Below are 15,763 nucleotides of genomic sequence, written 5' to 3' on the forward strand. Positions count from 1 at the left end.
ATATGAATATCAGCTTAGCTAGCCTAATAAACAACATCATAGATCACTTTTATTCTATGTTTGTTATGAAAAAGATGATACTTACCAGTAAAGATATTTGGCCTTCCTTTACAATGTTTAAGATGCTCTTAATTTTTTTCACCTCTTCACTCCTCTCTTCTGGGCCCCCTGCACTGCTCCAGTTCATACTCAGCTCCTCTAGCTGCTTGCTTTCTGCCACTGCTGTCTGCAGGTGGAAAGTCCTCCGGTGGCAGTTCGGCATGGTCTTCTCAGCTTTGTGACCAAGAGGATCAGCAAGTGTCCTGCTGAAGAAGCCCTTGCCTTGGGCGTCAGATTCATGGGCTGAGCTACACTTAACTAGAGGCTGAGAAAGCTCTAATTCTTCGGCTGAATGCTTGTGCTGATCAAGGATAATGGGCTGTGTTTTTCTCAGCTGAGCGCCTTTCACAGGAGACAGCACACAGAACTGCGTCCCGCCAGCAGGCGAGCTCTCCGCGCTCCCTGCAGGACAGGTCTTGACACTTAGACCGTTCACAGTTGAACACACACTTAAAAGTTTTTTCTCAGGAGCTACCTTTGTAAAAGGAACAGGTTGCTGACTTGATTTAATATAAGGCACATCCAAAATTTCATCCATATCCAGGTCATAGTGCTCCAGCTCCCCAAGCAGAACAGCAGGCTCGGTGCCTTTGCTTTTAAGGCTCTCTCCTTCTCCTGGACTCTGGTCATCATTTGGAGGTGCAGACTGAGAATCACTGCCTTTCTGGTATTCTCCCTTCTGGTTCTTCTGGTCATCACTTTCATTGTTCTCAGAGCTTTCTGGCTGGTGCTTTAATGGAGAAACCCTCTTCACTGGTCTGAATTTATTGCACACATCTGCAATTCCTGTTGGTTTCTGTGCACTTCCAAGAAGAGTTGAGACCCCACAGTTCCAGCTGCTGCTGGAAACTAGAGAAATAAAGGAATTTGATTTAGCAGTGAGTGCTACCTGACATGTGACACGATAGCATGCTTTTAAAGACACACCTGGCCAAATACCGGGAACAAGAATTATATGATAACATGCCAGATTCATATCTAAACAGATTTAATGGCAACACTATCAAAACTGAAGAATTTTACATTCCTAAAAAAAAACTTTCCTCAAGGATATATAATGTAATAATTACAAATAATTAGTTCTAATCAAGTTCTAACCAAGAAAATAAGTTATCTGTGAGCCAATAATGTGTGCTGGTACCCAAGAAGGCCAATGGCATTCTGGGGTGCATCAGGAAAAGTATTGCCAGCAATAATCTAGAAGTGTTCCTCACCCTTTACTTGGCCCTGATGAGGCCATATCTGGAGTACTGCGTCCAGTTCTGTGCTCCTCAGTACAAGAGAGACATGGAGCTCCTGGACTGGGTCCAGGCTGTCCCTGTTAGTAAGGGACAGGACTGTCTCTCTTACCAGGAAAGGCTGAGGGAGCTGTGCCTGTTCAGCCTTGAGAAGAGACAACTGGGGCAGGACCTCATCAATGTCTATGAGTATCAGAAGGGAGGGCTTCACGAGGAGGGACCAGGCTCTGCTCAGTGGTGCCCAGCAATAGCAGGAGAGGCAATGGGCAAACACTGAGGCACAGGAAATTCAATCCAAACTTGAGGAAGATCTCCTTTACTGTGCAGGTGACTGAGTACTGGAACTGGTTACCCAGAGAGGTTCTGGAATCTCCTTCACTGTAGATATTCAAGAACTACCTGGACACAATCCTGTGCCACATGCCCTGGGATGGCCCTGCTTGAGCAGGGAGATTGGACCACATGACCTGCTGTGGTCCCTTCAACCTGAGCTGTTCTGCAAGTAATAGCCTAGTGGCATTTACAGGGGTCTGGTCCAACTATGTTAGTGTGTACTCTGCTCTGCACTGAGAGGCATCATAAGAGTAGAATGATTTTCTGAGAGGGCACCAAAAGAGTTAGCCAAAGTTTTTTAGTGGATTTGTTTTAGCACCAATAACAACTCAGTTGTTAAGGCCTGTTTCCTCTGGAAGATGTATTTTTCTTACAAGAACTAGAAATTCATAAACATCAACTGAGAGCTGGGACAGTTCAGCTTGGGAAAGGAAAGGGTCAGGAGGAATCTCATCATTAAGAAGAGGTAACAAGGCTCTTTTCCGTGACAAGACAAGAGGCAGCCAGCACTAAGTGAAATATAAGAAATTCTATCTGAGCACAAGAAAACACTTTTTAAATTGTGTGGCTGGTCAAACACTGGCATAGTTGCCCAGAGATTTTTGAAATCTCCATCATTAGAGATAGAGTTCAACTGGACACAGACCTGGCTTAACCTGCTCTAGCCAACCTAAACAATTCTGTGATTCTCTGATCTAAAAATTAAGCCTACTTATTGAGATATGATGTTCCTTCTGAACTTCTCCTCTCTCTGTTGGCTTTTCTGCCAAACTTTCCATCCCTTATATCTATAACCTGTGTACACTCACACCCACATCCACATCCATATCTATAGCTCTGGACCTTCCAGGCAATTATTTCAGTGCACTGCAGGACAGTTTGAGTAGTGAATCTGACTTGAGAGAAGGGAAGGAGCTCAAGTCAACTGAACCCTTAATTCTACTGAACTTGAACCCAATCCTACTGAATTTGTACTCTTTCAGAAATAGTCCCCTCTGGTAATATTGATGATCGTCATAGTAAGTGGAATTCTGGCAAATAGTTTTCTTTCTCTTGTTATTTTCAGTTGAGGGACAGCACTAAAACCACAGAAGCATTTAGGCAGTTACTACACGCCTTTCAATGTACACTAAGAGTTAATGCAGTCTGAAAGTCAAGAATGCTGTTTAAACAAAGCAGATTTATAACATGTGCTAACTGCATATCAGTGGGATCTAATTTGTGGTCAAAACACACAATTTGCCATGAACACCTTCCTAAGGAAACAGATATATACACTTTCAGTGCAACATTAATATCTGAAGCAAAAGATTAGTATGGCTTAGTAGTTATGGATGTCTGAAAATTACATTAATACTTTTGGAAGTGCTTAAGAAAACATTTCCGAAGAAGTAATAAAAATAATAATAATCAAAAGGCATGTAACTTAGTGGGCCAATACAAAGAATGCATTGTACTGACTTATTTATGTATTGTATAAGATTCTAGGTTCAAAGGCCTACACTTTTATGTTGGTTTTATTTACATGTGAAATTTTTTCCAAGTGATACTGGGAAATGGATACCATATGTTTCCCAGCTGTTTTGTTCTGACAGGAACTATTAAGCACTCAGTATGGAAATGAATTCTGTCTGAGTTTTATGAAAACACTGCTTTCAACACAGGGGTCTAGACAGAGGAAAAGGTATCAGCATTTTGTTTGTCGTCACTTTATTTAAGTTTACATTTATTTTGTTGCTTCACTTTCTCCACTTTTTAACTTTAATAACATGCATTTACATAAACCACTGGGGACCAAACTGTAAAATCAGGCACTGAGAAGAAGCAATGATGTTTGTTACAAATCTGCCTCAGATAATGATGAAGTCATGTACTTCTCCTTTCTTTCATTAAAGTTAGAGCAGAGTAAGGTACTTTCATTTTTCATTGTATTTTTTATCAATATCTCCTTACAAACACAGCTTTTCCAGGGAAAAAGAACCAAACTGCAACACCAAAAGCAGTTAGCAATATTTTTACTGACTTAAAATTATCCTCTTCACTTAACTGAGATGATAAATTTCCACTGTTTTTAACAAAGGACTAGAACATAGTATTTAACCATATAGCTGAAGGGATGAAAGCATGTCAGACTAGCAGACACAGAATTTCTTTGCGCCATTTACTCCTTGGGAGCTACATCAGTCCTTAGGCAGTTAGAGCTTGATTTCCCTCTCCATGACACTGCAGTCATAGCCTGGAGTGGGCTGGGACATGGCTTGAATCTCTTTCTTTCTGCTTTCAGATGCTTGCTCCCCAAAAAAGCAAAAGCAAGCGCTGCCTATAGCTCCCAAAGCACCAGCACAGCAGGAGTTATGCTGAGTAGTCTTAAACAGATGCTCCAGAGGAAAAGCCTCTTGCTCATCTCTCCATACTTATGAACTCAGACAGGGGCCATTAAAAGTCTGGGTCAAATAAATACTGTTTGATTATTTTATAAACAACAGTAAAAGATGGCCTGAGTTTAAGGCAGGGGGCTAGAATACAGAGCAGCTAGTTTGATTCCAGAATCTGAGAAATAATTCTGGTATACTCCTAAAAAGAGATGAAAATTTTTTTTCCCCAACTATGTGTCAAAATTATCTCCCAAACTTTTACTCATTAATATAAGAGACTTGAATAATTCTACTGTTGTGTTACTGAGGCAAAAAGAGTGAGGAATACAGAAATTGCAGACTTCTTTCGCGTTGGTAAAGAAGTGTTAGCTGCCTGATAGACCTGAGGTGTCAAAGTATTTCTTTGGCACAAAAAAAAACTTTATCTGGCAAAAACCTGCAAGAGCCAAATTTGCAGATGTAGTTCCTCACTATATATTGTGCTCTATTTTTTTTTTTTTTTGGGGAAGACAAAATGCAAATGAGTCCAGAGGCCTGCAGGCTTATTTATAGGTTTTCTTATAAATTTATTTACTTACAGATGTCCTAGAACTACTGGGGGCAAATAAGCAGAAAAGGGGACAACTAGGAAGCAACTTATCTTTCAATTTAATCCCCACCTGATTCTATTTTCAGGAATCAAAATTGATCCTTATAACATGTTTCCATTAAGAAGCATCTGTTGACTTCAGAGTATTTTTCAATCACCTCTGTGTCTAGAGAATGGTGAGAGGTGGAGTATCTGGTATACGAGAATCTGTAGAACTACAGGGTAACTGAGTTTTCTCCAATCATCAAGATAACCTCCTGCACAGATATTTTACACTTGTGACAGGCAGTTTCTGTGATACTTACAGTCAAATGCCAAACACAAAAAAGCCTCTAAATTGTCCTGAGTATAATGAAAATATCAGTATCATGTTTTACTTTAAGAAAGCTTGTGAATAGCATTGACAACTGTCCATACTTTTTTTAATGCAGTATTTCAACTTAATGCTCATGTAATATTAGGAGGGGACCTGCAGCAAATCTACACAAAGTTTCGTATTTGGAGTTTTACTGTCATCTGAAAGAAATGCCTGAGCTTCTTCCTTGTGATATGCCTTCAGCAGAGACTTGAATCAAATAACACCTGCATTAATTCAGGTAAGACAAAGCATTGTGATTCTGACTTTGTATACAGGTGCTGACGTGTTGACTACACTAGGGAAACTTTCCAAAAACTCATGTTTGTAATCACCAATGTATCACCAACACTTAGAGGAGTATGTGGGCTCCAAGTGATAGAGGAATGGGTGTCTCTTACAAATCAGTGGAAAATCAGAGCCAGATCCAAGGATCTATTTACTCCTTTATTAATATCACAAAATTCATATTTAACTGAATTCATTTTGACTGAAGGTGGCACTGTTTTACAGTTTTAATATATCAATAACCTGTACCAGGAATACATACTGGAGTTCTTTAACGTGAACTCTTATAGCACGGGAACCTCAATTAAAGAACAACCCTGCACAGATTAAAATGGAGAGGGTTTGCTCCCATTTAAATGGAATTTCGAGTCACTCTAAAGAAAAAAGGAAGAGTATACAGGGTAAATAATAATTAATGCTTTTAAATAACAGTGCATCTTCTCCAGGTAATTCAAACAATTTGTGTCTCAGTGAATGAATATTTTTTCTTATCTTGGTTTGAGGAGGAATAATACAAAAGCTGTCATTCTCGAATAGATAATAAAGGAAAAGCAAAGAAAATTTTGAAATTAATAAATTTGGTTTACTCTTGTATAGAGTGATCTATGGACATAAAAGGAAGATAGCAAACAAAGTTCTAATGAAAAATCAGAAGAAGTCATTCTGACACAAAATGTGTGAAAAAAGAGGAGGGAGGATGCAAAAATTTGGTAGGAAAAGAACTTATATGTAGCTAGCACAATTGGCTTTTTACTAAGAAAATTCTTCAGTATTCTACCAAGGAATGATCCAATCAGTATTTTATTGTTTCAGACATATTTACCTGGGAGATATTTGGAGAGTATAGTCTTGAATATAGAATATAGAATACAAGTCTGTGAAATGGATGGTTTTTAACACTGCTTCCAAATCAAATTTTACTTTATTTTCTCATACAACTAAAAACTACCAAGAGCTTGAGACAGAAATTGAGACAGAAATTTTCTGCTCATTGATTTATTTTTCTCAATTAGAAAACGAATATTTTGAATAATTTTTCAAATGGCAGTTTCTTTGGGAATGAATCAAGCAGTGCAGAAGGATAACTGCTGGACATTAAAAGTGAATTTGTTTTTACCAATCAGTGAATAAAGATCCAGAGTAGTATTTTGCCTTCATTTGAAACAGCCATGTAATGACAACTGAAAGTTGTCCCAGATGACAGAATATACTTCAACAATGACATAGTTCAGTGAAGCTTGTTTAACACTGTTGTCTTGAACCATTTATTCAAGCGTCCTTAGAAAATTTGCCCAGAAAGAATACAACCAATTTCATGCTTAGTAACAAAAGCACAAAGGACTGATTTCTGTTTCAGTTCATCAGTCTATATTAAACAATGCTGGAAATCAACGGGCACTCTGGCTAATACTTCATTTCAGGAAAAATGTGCTAGCTTGGTCCATTTCTAAACCACATTCTTTAATTTTTTATCTTTGAAGATAAAAAAATCACAGAATCACAGAATATTCTGAGTTGGAAGGGATCCACATGGATCATTGAGTCCAGGTCTTAAGTGAATGGCCTGTACAGGGCTTAAACCCACAGTCTTGGAGTTAATTAGCACCTTGCTCTAAACAACTGAGATAATGTCCAGCTTAGTGGTTATTATGCTACCTAATAGATCATTATCTAAAAGATCATTATCTTGATGCATGATCGCAGAAAAAACAATTACCCTTAATCATACTTTATTGTGGATAAACCATGATTTTCCCTGCAATTTTTTGCCAATACTGTATCTCTTTCCCTGTAATCTGAGGGTACTGACACATATACTGGCTCCTAGGATCCCTTGGAACTTTCCTGAGTCAGAATTCCCTAAATCCAAGGACTCCGAGAAGTCTTAAGGGACTTGGATGCAGGACTTGAAGGAATACTAAGGAAGTTTGCAGATGACACAAAATAAGGAGTAGCTGGTTACTCTCTCTGAAGACAGAGAGGCTCTGCAGAGAGACCTCGACAGATCAGAGGCCTGGGCAATCACCAACTGTATGAAGCTTAAGAAGGGAAAGTGATGCATTCTGCTCCTCAGATGGGGTAACCCTGAATGAATGGACAAACTGGGGAATGAGAGGCTGGAGTGCAGAGCCATGGAAAGGGACCTGGGGTTCCTGGTCAATGGCAAGCTGAACATGAGCCAGCAGTGCTCCGGCAGCCAGGAGAGCCCCCATGTCCTGGGGTGCATCAGGCACAGCATGGCCAGCTGTGCCTCATGCAAGGGACAATCCCCAAGGGAGGGGATTGTCCCTCTCTGCTCTGCACTGGGGCAGCCTCACCTCAAGAGCTAGGGGCAGTTCTGGGTGCCACAACACAAAAAAGACATTGAGCTGTTAGAGGGGGTCCAAAGGAGGGTAACAAGGATGGTGAAGGGCTTTGAGAGGAAACCGTTTGTGGAGTGGCTGAAGTCACTTGGTCTGTTCAGCCTGGAGGAGACTGAGGGGAGACCTCATTCCAGTTCTGCAGCTCCCCCATGAGGGGAAGCAGAGAGGCAGGCACTGATCTTCTTCTCTGTGGTGACAGTGACAGGATTCAGGAGAATGGCATGAAACTCTGTCAGGGGAGGTTTAGGTTTGGTATCAGGAAAAGTTCTTCACCCAGAGGGTGGCTGGGCACTGGAACAGGCTCCCGAAGAAGTGGTCACAGCACTAACCTGACAGAGCTTGAGAACTGTTTGGGCAATGCTCTCAGGCAGATGGGGTGACTCTTGGGGTGTCCTGTACAGGGCCAGGAGTTGGACTTTGATGATCCTTGTGGACACCCTCTAAGTCAGAATATTTTGTGATTCTTTGATTCTGAGACAGGATGGAGACTGTGTTGTTTCATGGCTGTCATGCACATCTTGCAAAAGAGCGAGGCAGGAGCAGGACCTTCCCAACAATACACTCTACCTGCCAGTGCTCTCCAACAAAGGGAGGCAATGGTGGCATTTCAAGGAGGAAAAACTACACATTGGGAAAACTTTCTAATACCTGCCTTTCCAAAAGAACAAGTAATCTAAGCAAAAGTTACAGGCCATCAGAAATAGTTAAAAAAAACCCAAAAAGTCTGCTGAAGGAATTATGTGAAATACCAGAGAAGACACATTGACTTCTAAACATCAGTACTTGCCTAGGATTAAAAGTGCTCGGAGTAAGTTGAAAACAAGGTAACCAAATACTTTCATATGTGACTAACTTATTATTCAGTGTTTACATGAAAGGGGGAAAGAAAATCGGAATGACAGGGCTATTTACCAAACTTATCTGCAAACAATGAATAGTAACACTTCCATATTATTAGCCATATAGTTAAGAAATAAGAAATGGGTCTGGTTTATATCTATTCCAACAATTCTGCTGGTGAAAACTGTTGCCTATGTATATATGTATATATAGATATATATAATTATTTTTTCAAGTATAAATTCGAATCTTACTTTCTCCACAATTTTTTCTTAACTGTATTAGTGAACTAAATATTTTCCTAAGAGAAAGATGACAGACAATTGTTTTTTAGGTTATGATGTCTTACCTACGGTTAACATTTGCTTAACTTTTAGTTCTTCTGAAAAAAAGAATTATTGGACAGCTACTTTCATAGTCCTCTCTGTTTTAAAGGAGAAATGCAACCTCTAAGTAAGCAGGAGTCAGTATGAGGTAAAAAGCTAGATCAGCACTTTATAAAACCTCTGAGTTTTTCTATTTGTAACTACTTGAATTAACAGTGGAATGCAGATATAAATTAGTATGAATGCTTCATGCTATAGTATGAAAGATTTATTATATAATCAATTTTCATTAAAAATAGTGCACATCATCAATACTTTGGCATCATTATTTTAATGACCTACAGTATAGGGAAGGCAAAATACTGTGCCAAAAGCAACTGTGAAAAGTTATCAAATGGAGCCTTATATAATGTTGACTAATCCAGCTTTGTTGATATTTCAAGATACTTGAGATACTCAAATCTATATAGACATGTAAAGTGATACATGTCTGTATCATGCATGTCTGTACATGCTGAACTCCTGTTCAGCACTGTATTATTACTCAGGAAAAAAAGAGAGCAAAAATAAAAATATTTCAGTACTATCTCCAATTTACCAAAATAAGTGGTGACTAGCAAGAAAACCCAGCTTTTAATACTGTTTCCACTTTGCCAATACTACTATCAGTGCAAAAGACCTCTTTTTTACTCAATACTTTTAAACAATCTGCAATTAACTTCTACTGGCAGACTCCCCAGAGCTACTACTGTTTTCCAGCAATTCCTGTATTTGCTTCTGTCAACCCCTTTTTAAGGGAATAGATGAGTACTGATTTAATTAAAATCATAATCAAAAAATGTCCATCTGCAGAGGCAACCACAGAACAAGACAGATACAAGGGATGCTGTCAGCATCCCACAATCTAAAGAAAGAGCTCATAACCAATATTTCATTCTTACTGTTGGATTACATTTCACTTCATGACTACTACCTTAATTTTAAATGGAGATAGAAGAATGGGAGGAGGAATATGGGAGAGAATGGTGGGAGCATGTGGGGAGCAATGGGGGATTAAATGCTATGGAGTATGGTAGGGAAGAAGGATGAGCAGAGGGGGGAAGAAGTGGGTGAAAACAAGGCAGGAGGACAGAAGGAGGCAGGAGTAATGAGAGAAGAGGGGGAGAAGAATAGTGTGGAGCAACGGTGTGACAATAGGAAAACAGGGAGAGTGGGAGTAAGAATGGGTAAGAAAGGAGAAGAAGAGGGAAGGAATTGGAAGAAAGGGGGAAGGTGTCAGGATGCAAGGGATGAGGATGGGGGGAAGAAACAGCAAGATGGAAGGAAGAAGACAGAAGAAAAGGGATAGGGATGAGACAGGGGAAGGATAGAAGGATGTAAAGGGGTATGATGGGAAGAAAGAGGAGAATATGCAAGGGAGGATGGAGGGGAGGATGGGGTGAGACTGGGCTAGAAGGAGATAGGGCAATTTGAGGGGAGTGCATCAAGAGTCTTCACCCATTACACTTCTGCCCTACTCTTGCTTGCAACAAGTAATACTGTGAGTGCAACCACTGTTGTACCCTGTGTAGGCAAGTAAGTATTGTGAAAGTAATATGCAAGTAAGTATGGTAAGGAGAGCTTTGCTTCTCTTTATTGCCAAGGACAGTGGCATGTGGTGACATGGCCTCCAATAACTGTGTTAGAAGAAGTAGCAATCAGAAAGTTTTCACTTAAGTTTAACACAGTAGAAATTTTTAAAAGTCTGAAAGGAAATATAGAAATAAAAGTTGCTGAAGTATAGCATGGTTCTTAAGTCCTTGTATCATCCCATCAATTCCAGATCTCCTGTTTCTGTTATAAAAGTACTTGATGAAACAACATTAACAAAAGTTCAATTAAAAGATCAAAAAAGCACAATAAACTTTTCATAACTCAACAAAAATGCTTCTCTCACCAATTCATTTCTCCTCCATCAGGAAGAGAAAAATGAAAGCGGATTAATCTGATTTACAGAGTGAAAAACAATGATGAATGCACTTTTTGTCAGGGGGCAGGGGGAAGGTCTCCAGCTGGTTCTCATCTATATGCCATGATTCTTCATTTAGTTTACACTATTAAACTAAAAAACTCTGCTTTAATCTTAACTATTACAGTATGCCTTAGAGTAGATTCTATCATGTAGCATCCTTGATACAGTTTCAGACTCTGGCAAAACATCATCCCTCAGACTGGTCGTGGCCATATGGGTAGTAAATGTATCCAACATTTTTTCATTGGCGCCTACATTATTACGTCTTGTCACCAATGGTTTCTCGGGTTTTCAAGTAAATTGTTGCACATACTGTGGTTTGGAGCTGCTGAGATGAAGCCCTACATTTATCTGTAAACAGCCAAATCCTTTTTTGGAACTTTCTTTCCTTCTAATGAACTAACATCTGTTAAAAAAAAAGAAACTCATGTTTCCAGAACACTGTACATAAATGAGAAAAAACAAAACAACAGGACACTGCCAAGAAGTTATTGTTGCCAAATTGTACATGATTAAAACAAAGCCTAGAATAGTATGGGTGGACAAAAATGGGCATCATACCTGATCTGTCTTCATTTTGTGAATCACACCTTCTACATAATTCTGGGATGGTCTTGAGAGAAGTTACAGAATACTGTAAAAAAGGAGAACAAAATGTATAGAGGTAATAATTAAAAAAAGACAAAAAGTAAGATTTTCAAGACGTTCAAATGTCATGGACACTAACTAAATCTACAAACCAAGGCTGCTTCTGGCAGTCTGATGGTCTTAGGTCGCATGAGAAAAGCAAAAGGCACCTGCTTTTGTTTCCCACCCAGAGACATATGAAACAGACTTTCAAAGCCAGAGCAAAGCGTCTCCTCACCTCAGATTTCTCCTTCCTGCAGGTCACCACTCCTCAAGGCACAAACACAAGGTGAGATACATTGGAGGTCAGACCACATGCAGGCTTCAAGGGTCTCACTTTGCCCACCTGCGCACCTTTATGGTGCTGCAGTGCATCAATTACCATGCTCAAAAATTACAATTCAAGCTGTCACAAACTGATATGTAAAAGGGATGCAGAATATCTGCACTGCAGAGATTTTATTCCAGAGAGGGGGGTGCGTACCCAAACATATCAGACAACAGGCTGATTTCTCTAACCTGGGCTTTATTAAAGCAAATTTGTACTATTATTTTGACATAAATAAAATATTTACAAAAAACCCCATATCTAATATGAATCAGTATGTTATTCTCCACATTAACCATTCAAAAATGGAAAATAAAAAAACCCACAGGTGCCATAGGTATTATACTAAACAGAATTTTTTTGTTTACATACTTGTGGAATACCTTTAGAAAGACATAGAATCCAGAGTTATAAAACCATACATTCTTGTCATGGTTTGACACTGGCACAATGCCAGTGCCCCATGAAAATATACTTCCCTGGTGTTTGCTGTGAGATGTGACCAGGAAATAAGCAAAGCAGGCCTCTACCTTAGAAAAAAAAGGTTTATTAACTAAACTACAAAAGGAAAAAAAACCACACACACACACACACACACCTGGAAAATGAAAACTCCACAAAAACATTTCCTCCTCCCCCCACCACATTTCCAATACATCTTCCAAATTTCAACTCTCCATCCATCACCCTGTAAATACTCAATTCCAGTCCATCAAGAGGAGAGGAGTCCTTCTTGGAGGGCCATGGTGACCTCTTCCTTCCATGTCCCGCGCTCTCACTGCTGCGCATGGACCAGAGCTGCTTCGAGGGTTGTCCTTTTAAGGGTGCTTTGACCAGTTCCAAAAAAGCACAGTCTCTCACTTTCGGGACCTCTTGTCCCCCCATACTTGTCTACCCCCTGGGGCCGGGGGGTCTCCAACACTGAACCCTCTCAGTTCTGAGCCATCGCCTCCCCGCTGCATGCAGCCTCTGTGTCGTGAGGAAGCATGGTTCTGTCCATGGCTGTACCAAAAAGAGTCCAGCAACCAGCTACTCCATCATCTCTTTCCAGCCTCTTCTTTACTCTCCCAGCCTCACTCACTGCTCCGACTGTCATTCACTTGCCCATTTCCTCTTTATCATCCACTCCATCTCCCCTCCAGGAAAGGTCCAAATGCTCTGTGAGCTCTTCATTGTCCAGAAAGGGGTTAACAAACTCCTGCACGCGGCCAGGCTCCTTCCCTGCTGCACTCCCCCCTTCCCCCTCCTTCTCCACAGCCGATATCACTTCAAGGCCACAGGCCCCTACCAGCTTTCTCTCTCATCTTCTGGGGGCTGGGGGGTGCTGCCCAAATCCTCTCGGGGCCTCTCTCCCTCTGTCTCTCCTGGGGGGGGTGCCCAACGCCTCCTGGTGCCCCCACCACCCTTCCATCTTGAGGGGTCAGGCCTACCTCTGCCGGGCGCAGGTTTCCCCTCCCCCGCCCAGCTCGAAGCCAGGCAGGGGAGGCCTGGCCTCTTTGCTGGCCGGAAATCAAAGAGAGAGCCCAAGGGAGTGCTCTGCTTCTAACCCCTGTGTTCTCAGAGGCGCACCCACCCTCAGTGGCCAAGCCTGGTGCCAGTTTAGAATCTGAACACCTATTGGCCTCTGGCCACTCCATTCCCAGAAAACCTGCTTCCTGTAAACCCACGACAATTCTGATAAGTAGTTGCTTTATAGCAAGTCTTTCTTAATCAAATGCTTAAATGTTACAGGAATCTCCATTTAAACAAATGAAAATCATTATGTTTGTGAAAGAAATATCAATTACTTTGCTTATACTAAAAAAGACCCTATAAAAACAGTATTTTGGAAACTTAAATAGAAAAAAAAGCATTTAGGATTAGCACAACTGAAATTTTTCTAAGAATACATAAACACCATATGTTTTCAAAGAAACAGACATTTTAGTTGGTGTGCTGTTGACCAATGAAGCAAAACAGCTACATATGAAACCATATAAACTTTCCACACAAAAAAAAAGAAATAGTGATACATTGTCTTGGGTTTTGCTGACAGTTAGTCATTCGGTGTTTGACATGTTTCTAAAGCACAGCTGGCAATCTCATTCAAAATAATCTAAATTCAAGCTCATGTGACCAATTGCAGAGTAATGTACTTTTCTGGTGCAAGTTTAAGACTGTTACTCAAATGACTGTAGTTACTTCATTAAGCCTAGAAAACCTCCCAGGCCCTACTTTTTCCCCTTGCTGACCTAATTCAGGGATGTATTGAGAAACCTCACCCACAAGAAGAAACCCTCGTAAGTATTCCCAGGATCAACACTGAACTTATTAATCAAAACGTGTAGCACTACTCCAGAACTACCCAGTGATTCCAACCCCCACTAAACAAGGGGCTGTCTGTATGGCTGTGACTGCTTCAGGATATGACAGCCTAAAGCAAAAAAGAACAGAGCTGAGATGGCGAGAAGGATGCTACTAAAGACAAATTAATCCCTGGACAAACACCATGTGCTGTCCTTCACTTTAGTTATTGTTTAATAAAGCCTGAGCTGTTAAGCTATACATCTTGCTATTTCAGCACCAAGACTTAGAATGCAATGTTGAACTGGTCTAGTAAGATTCTTAAAAGAATCCAAGGAGCATGTGTCCAAGGAATATGGTAGCTTCATAAGACCAGCTGTTGTAGTTTAAACTATTACACAGTTTGTAATTCAATTAGAAAGAGGTCTTTTGTATTCTATTGCTATGTATTTTGTCAGACAACTTCAAAAACAGAAAGCTGTCTTTCTTTTTGTCTTTTTCCTGCTCTTTCTTGGAAAACCAGATTTTTTTCTGTTTCAGCATTGCTCTAAAATGTATTCAGTTAGTAATCCCACCACCAAAAATCTATTGGATGTTTATAAATTTGTTATTCATTTTAATAATATTGGTTTGATTTCATTAACAGATTTCCTCCCATTTACCTCTGTTCTCAAAGATATTTAGGCAAATTTACATTTCTGCCTTTTGTATTTTGTGGTTAAAATGTAAAGAACCAACTTTTCATCCACGAAAAAAATAAAATTACTTTTTCAAGTGGACCTTTCCCAACCATAAAAACAATCCATTCCCTGCTCTTCTCACTAGAATTGATTTCTCACATATCTAGCTCCAGTTGGAATAGTCAGTAATGTCTTCTCACTTTTCTTCAACTGCAAATTTCAAGGTTAAACAGGACATCAAAAGCAGTTGAGACTGCTTCCTTCCTTGGAACAGAATTTAAGACTTAATACTTATTCAACCGCATTTAAAATTAATTAGTTTCAACTCTTCATTTAATAATTTCAATTTTTTTTTTTTGCATGCAAAATTAAACACCACTTCTCGTGTTTCACCACTGGAGTAGCCACTTCAGCCAGAGCTGAGGGCCATGCCCAAGGGCATAACTGACAATGTAAGGGCTGAGCACATCCTGTTACTTCCTTAGCCAATGCTTACTGTGATCTTTGGTATTTAATAAAGTCTGTTGTGGTTGATGGTGACATTCAGTAACAAACTAAGAGCTTGTTCCTAAGATAACATATGTAATGGAATTTTTGATTACTGTTTGAGTTCTGAGTTCCTTTTCAGCATTTAAAGCCTGCTGAAATAGTGAATTCTAATACGTCTCTAAAGAACTTTGTAAGATGGAAGAGCAGTATCAACAGCAAATGAGACAAGAAGCAGTAGCAAGCATTCCATGCAAATGCAAGATAGTCCCAGATATTTTTCCAACAGACACTGGTAATTCAAGAAAAAATAGGACTTCCCTTATAATACAATACATTTGTTCATTATGTAACACTGCACTCACTACAGAATCTGAATTAATGCCAAGATTAACCTTTCAATTTTCACATGGTTTTCAAATTTTAATGCAATGAATTTTAAACAAAACAGGTAAGAAAAAAATATCTTTAATAGGGCTGTTCTGCTCTATGCCACTTGTCCACCACTTGCACATGCACTTATGTTCTAGAAGTATCAGAAA

The 15,763-nt window shown here is 39.8% G+C and overlaps 1 protein-coding gene across 6 annotated transcripts in view; it reads right to left on the minus strand.

Annotated features, from left to right (window-relative positions):
• The window catches only part of SNCAIP (synuclein alpha interacting protein), an 89,487-nt gene that overhangs the window by 31,005 nt on the left and 42,719 nt on the right, over window positions 1-15,763 (minus strand). For all 6 annotated transcript variants that reach the window (XM_030969314.1, XM_030969315.1, XM_030969309.1 and 3 more), the window contains 2 exons: window positions 11,379-11,451; window positions 86-948 (listed from right to left, as the gene is read on the minus strand). In XM_030969314.1, the coding sequence (XP_030825174.1) occupies window positions 86-948; window positions 11,379-11,451 (936 nt within the window). The remainder of the gene's footprint in view (window positions 1-85; window positions 949-11,378; window positions 11,452-15,763) is intronic.

The sequence above is a fragment of the Camarhynchus parvulus genome, chromosome Z (genome assembly GCF_901933205.1).
Source record: "Camarhynchus parvulus chromosome Z, STF_HiC, whole genome shotgun sequence".
Lineage (NCBI taxonomy): Eukaryota > Metazoa > Chordata > Aves > Passeriformes > Thraupidae > Camarhynchus > Camarhynchus parvulus.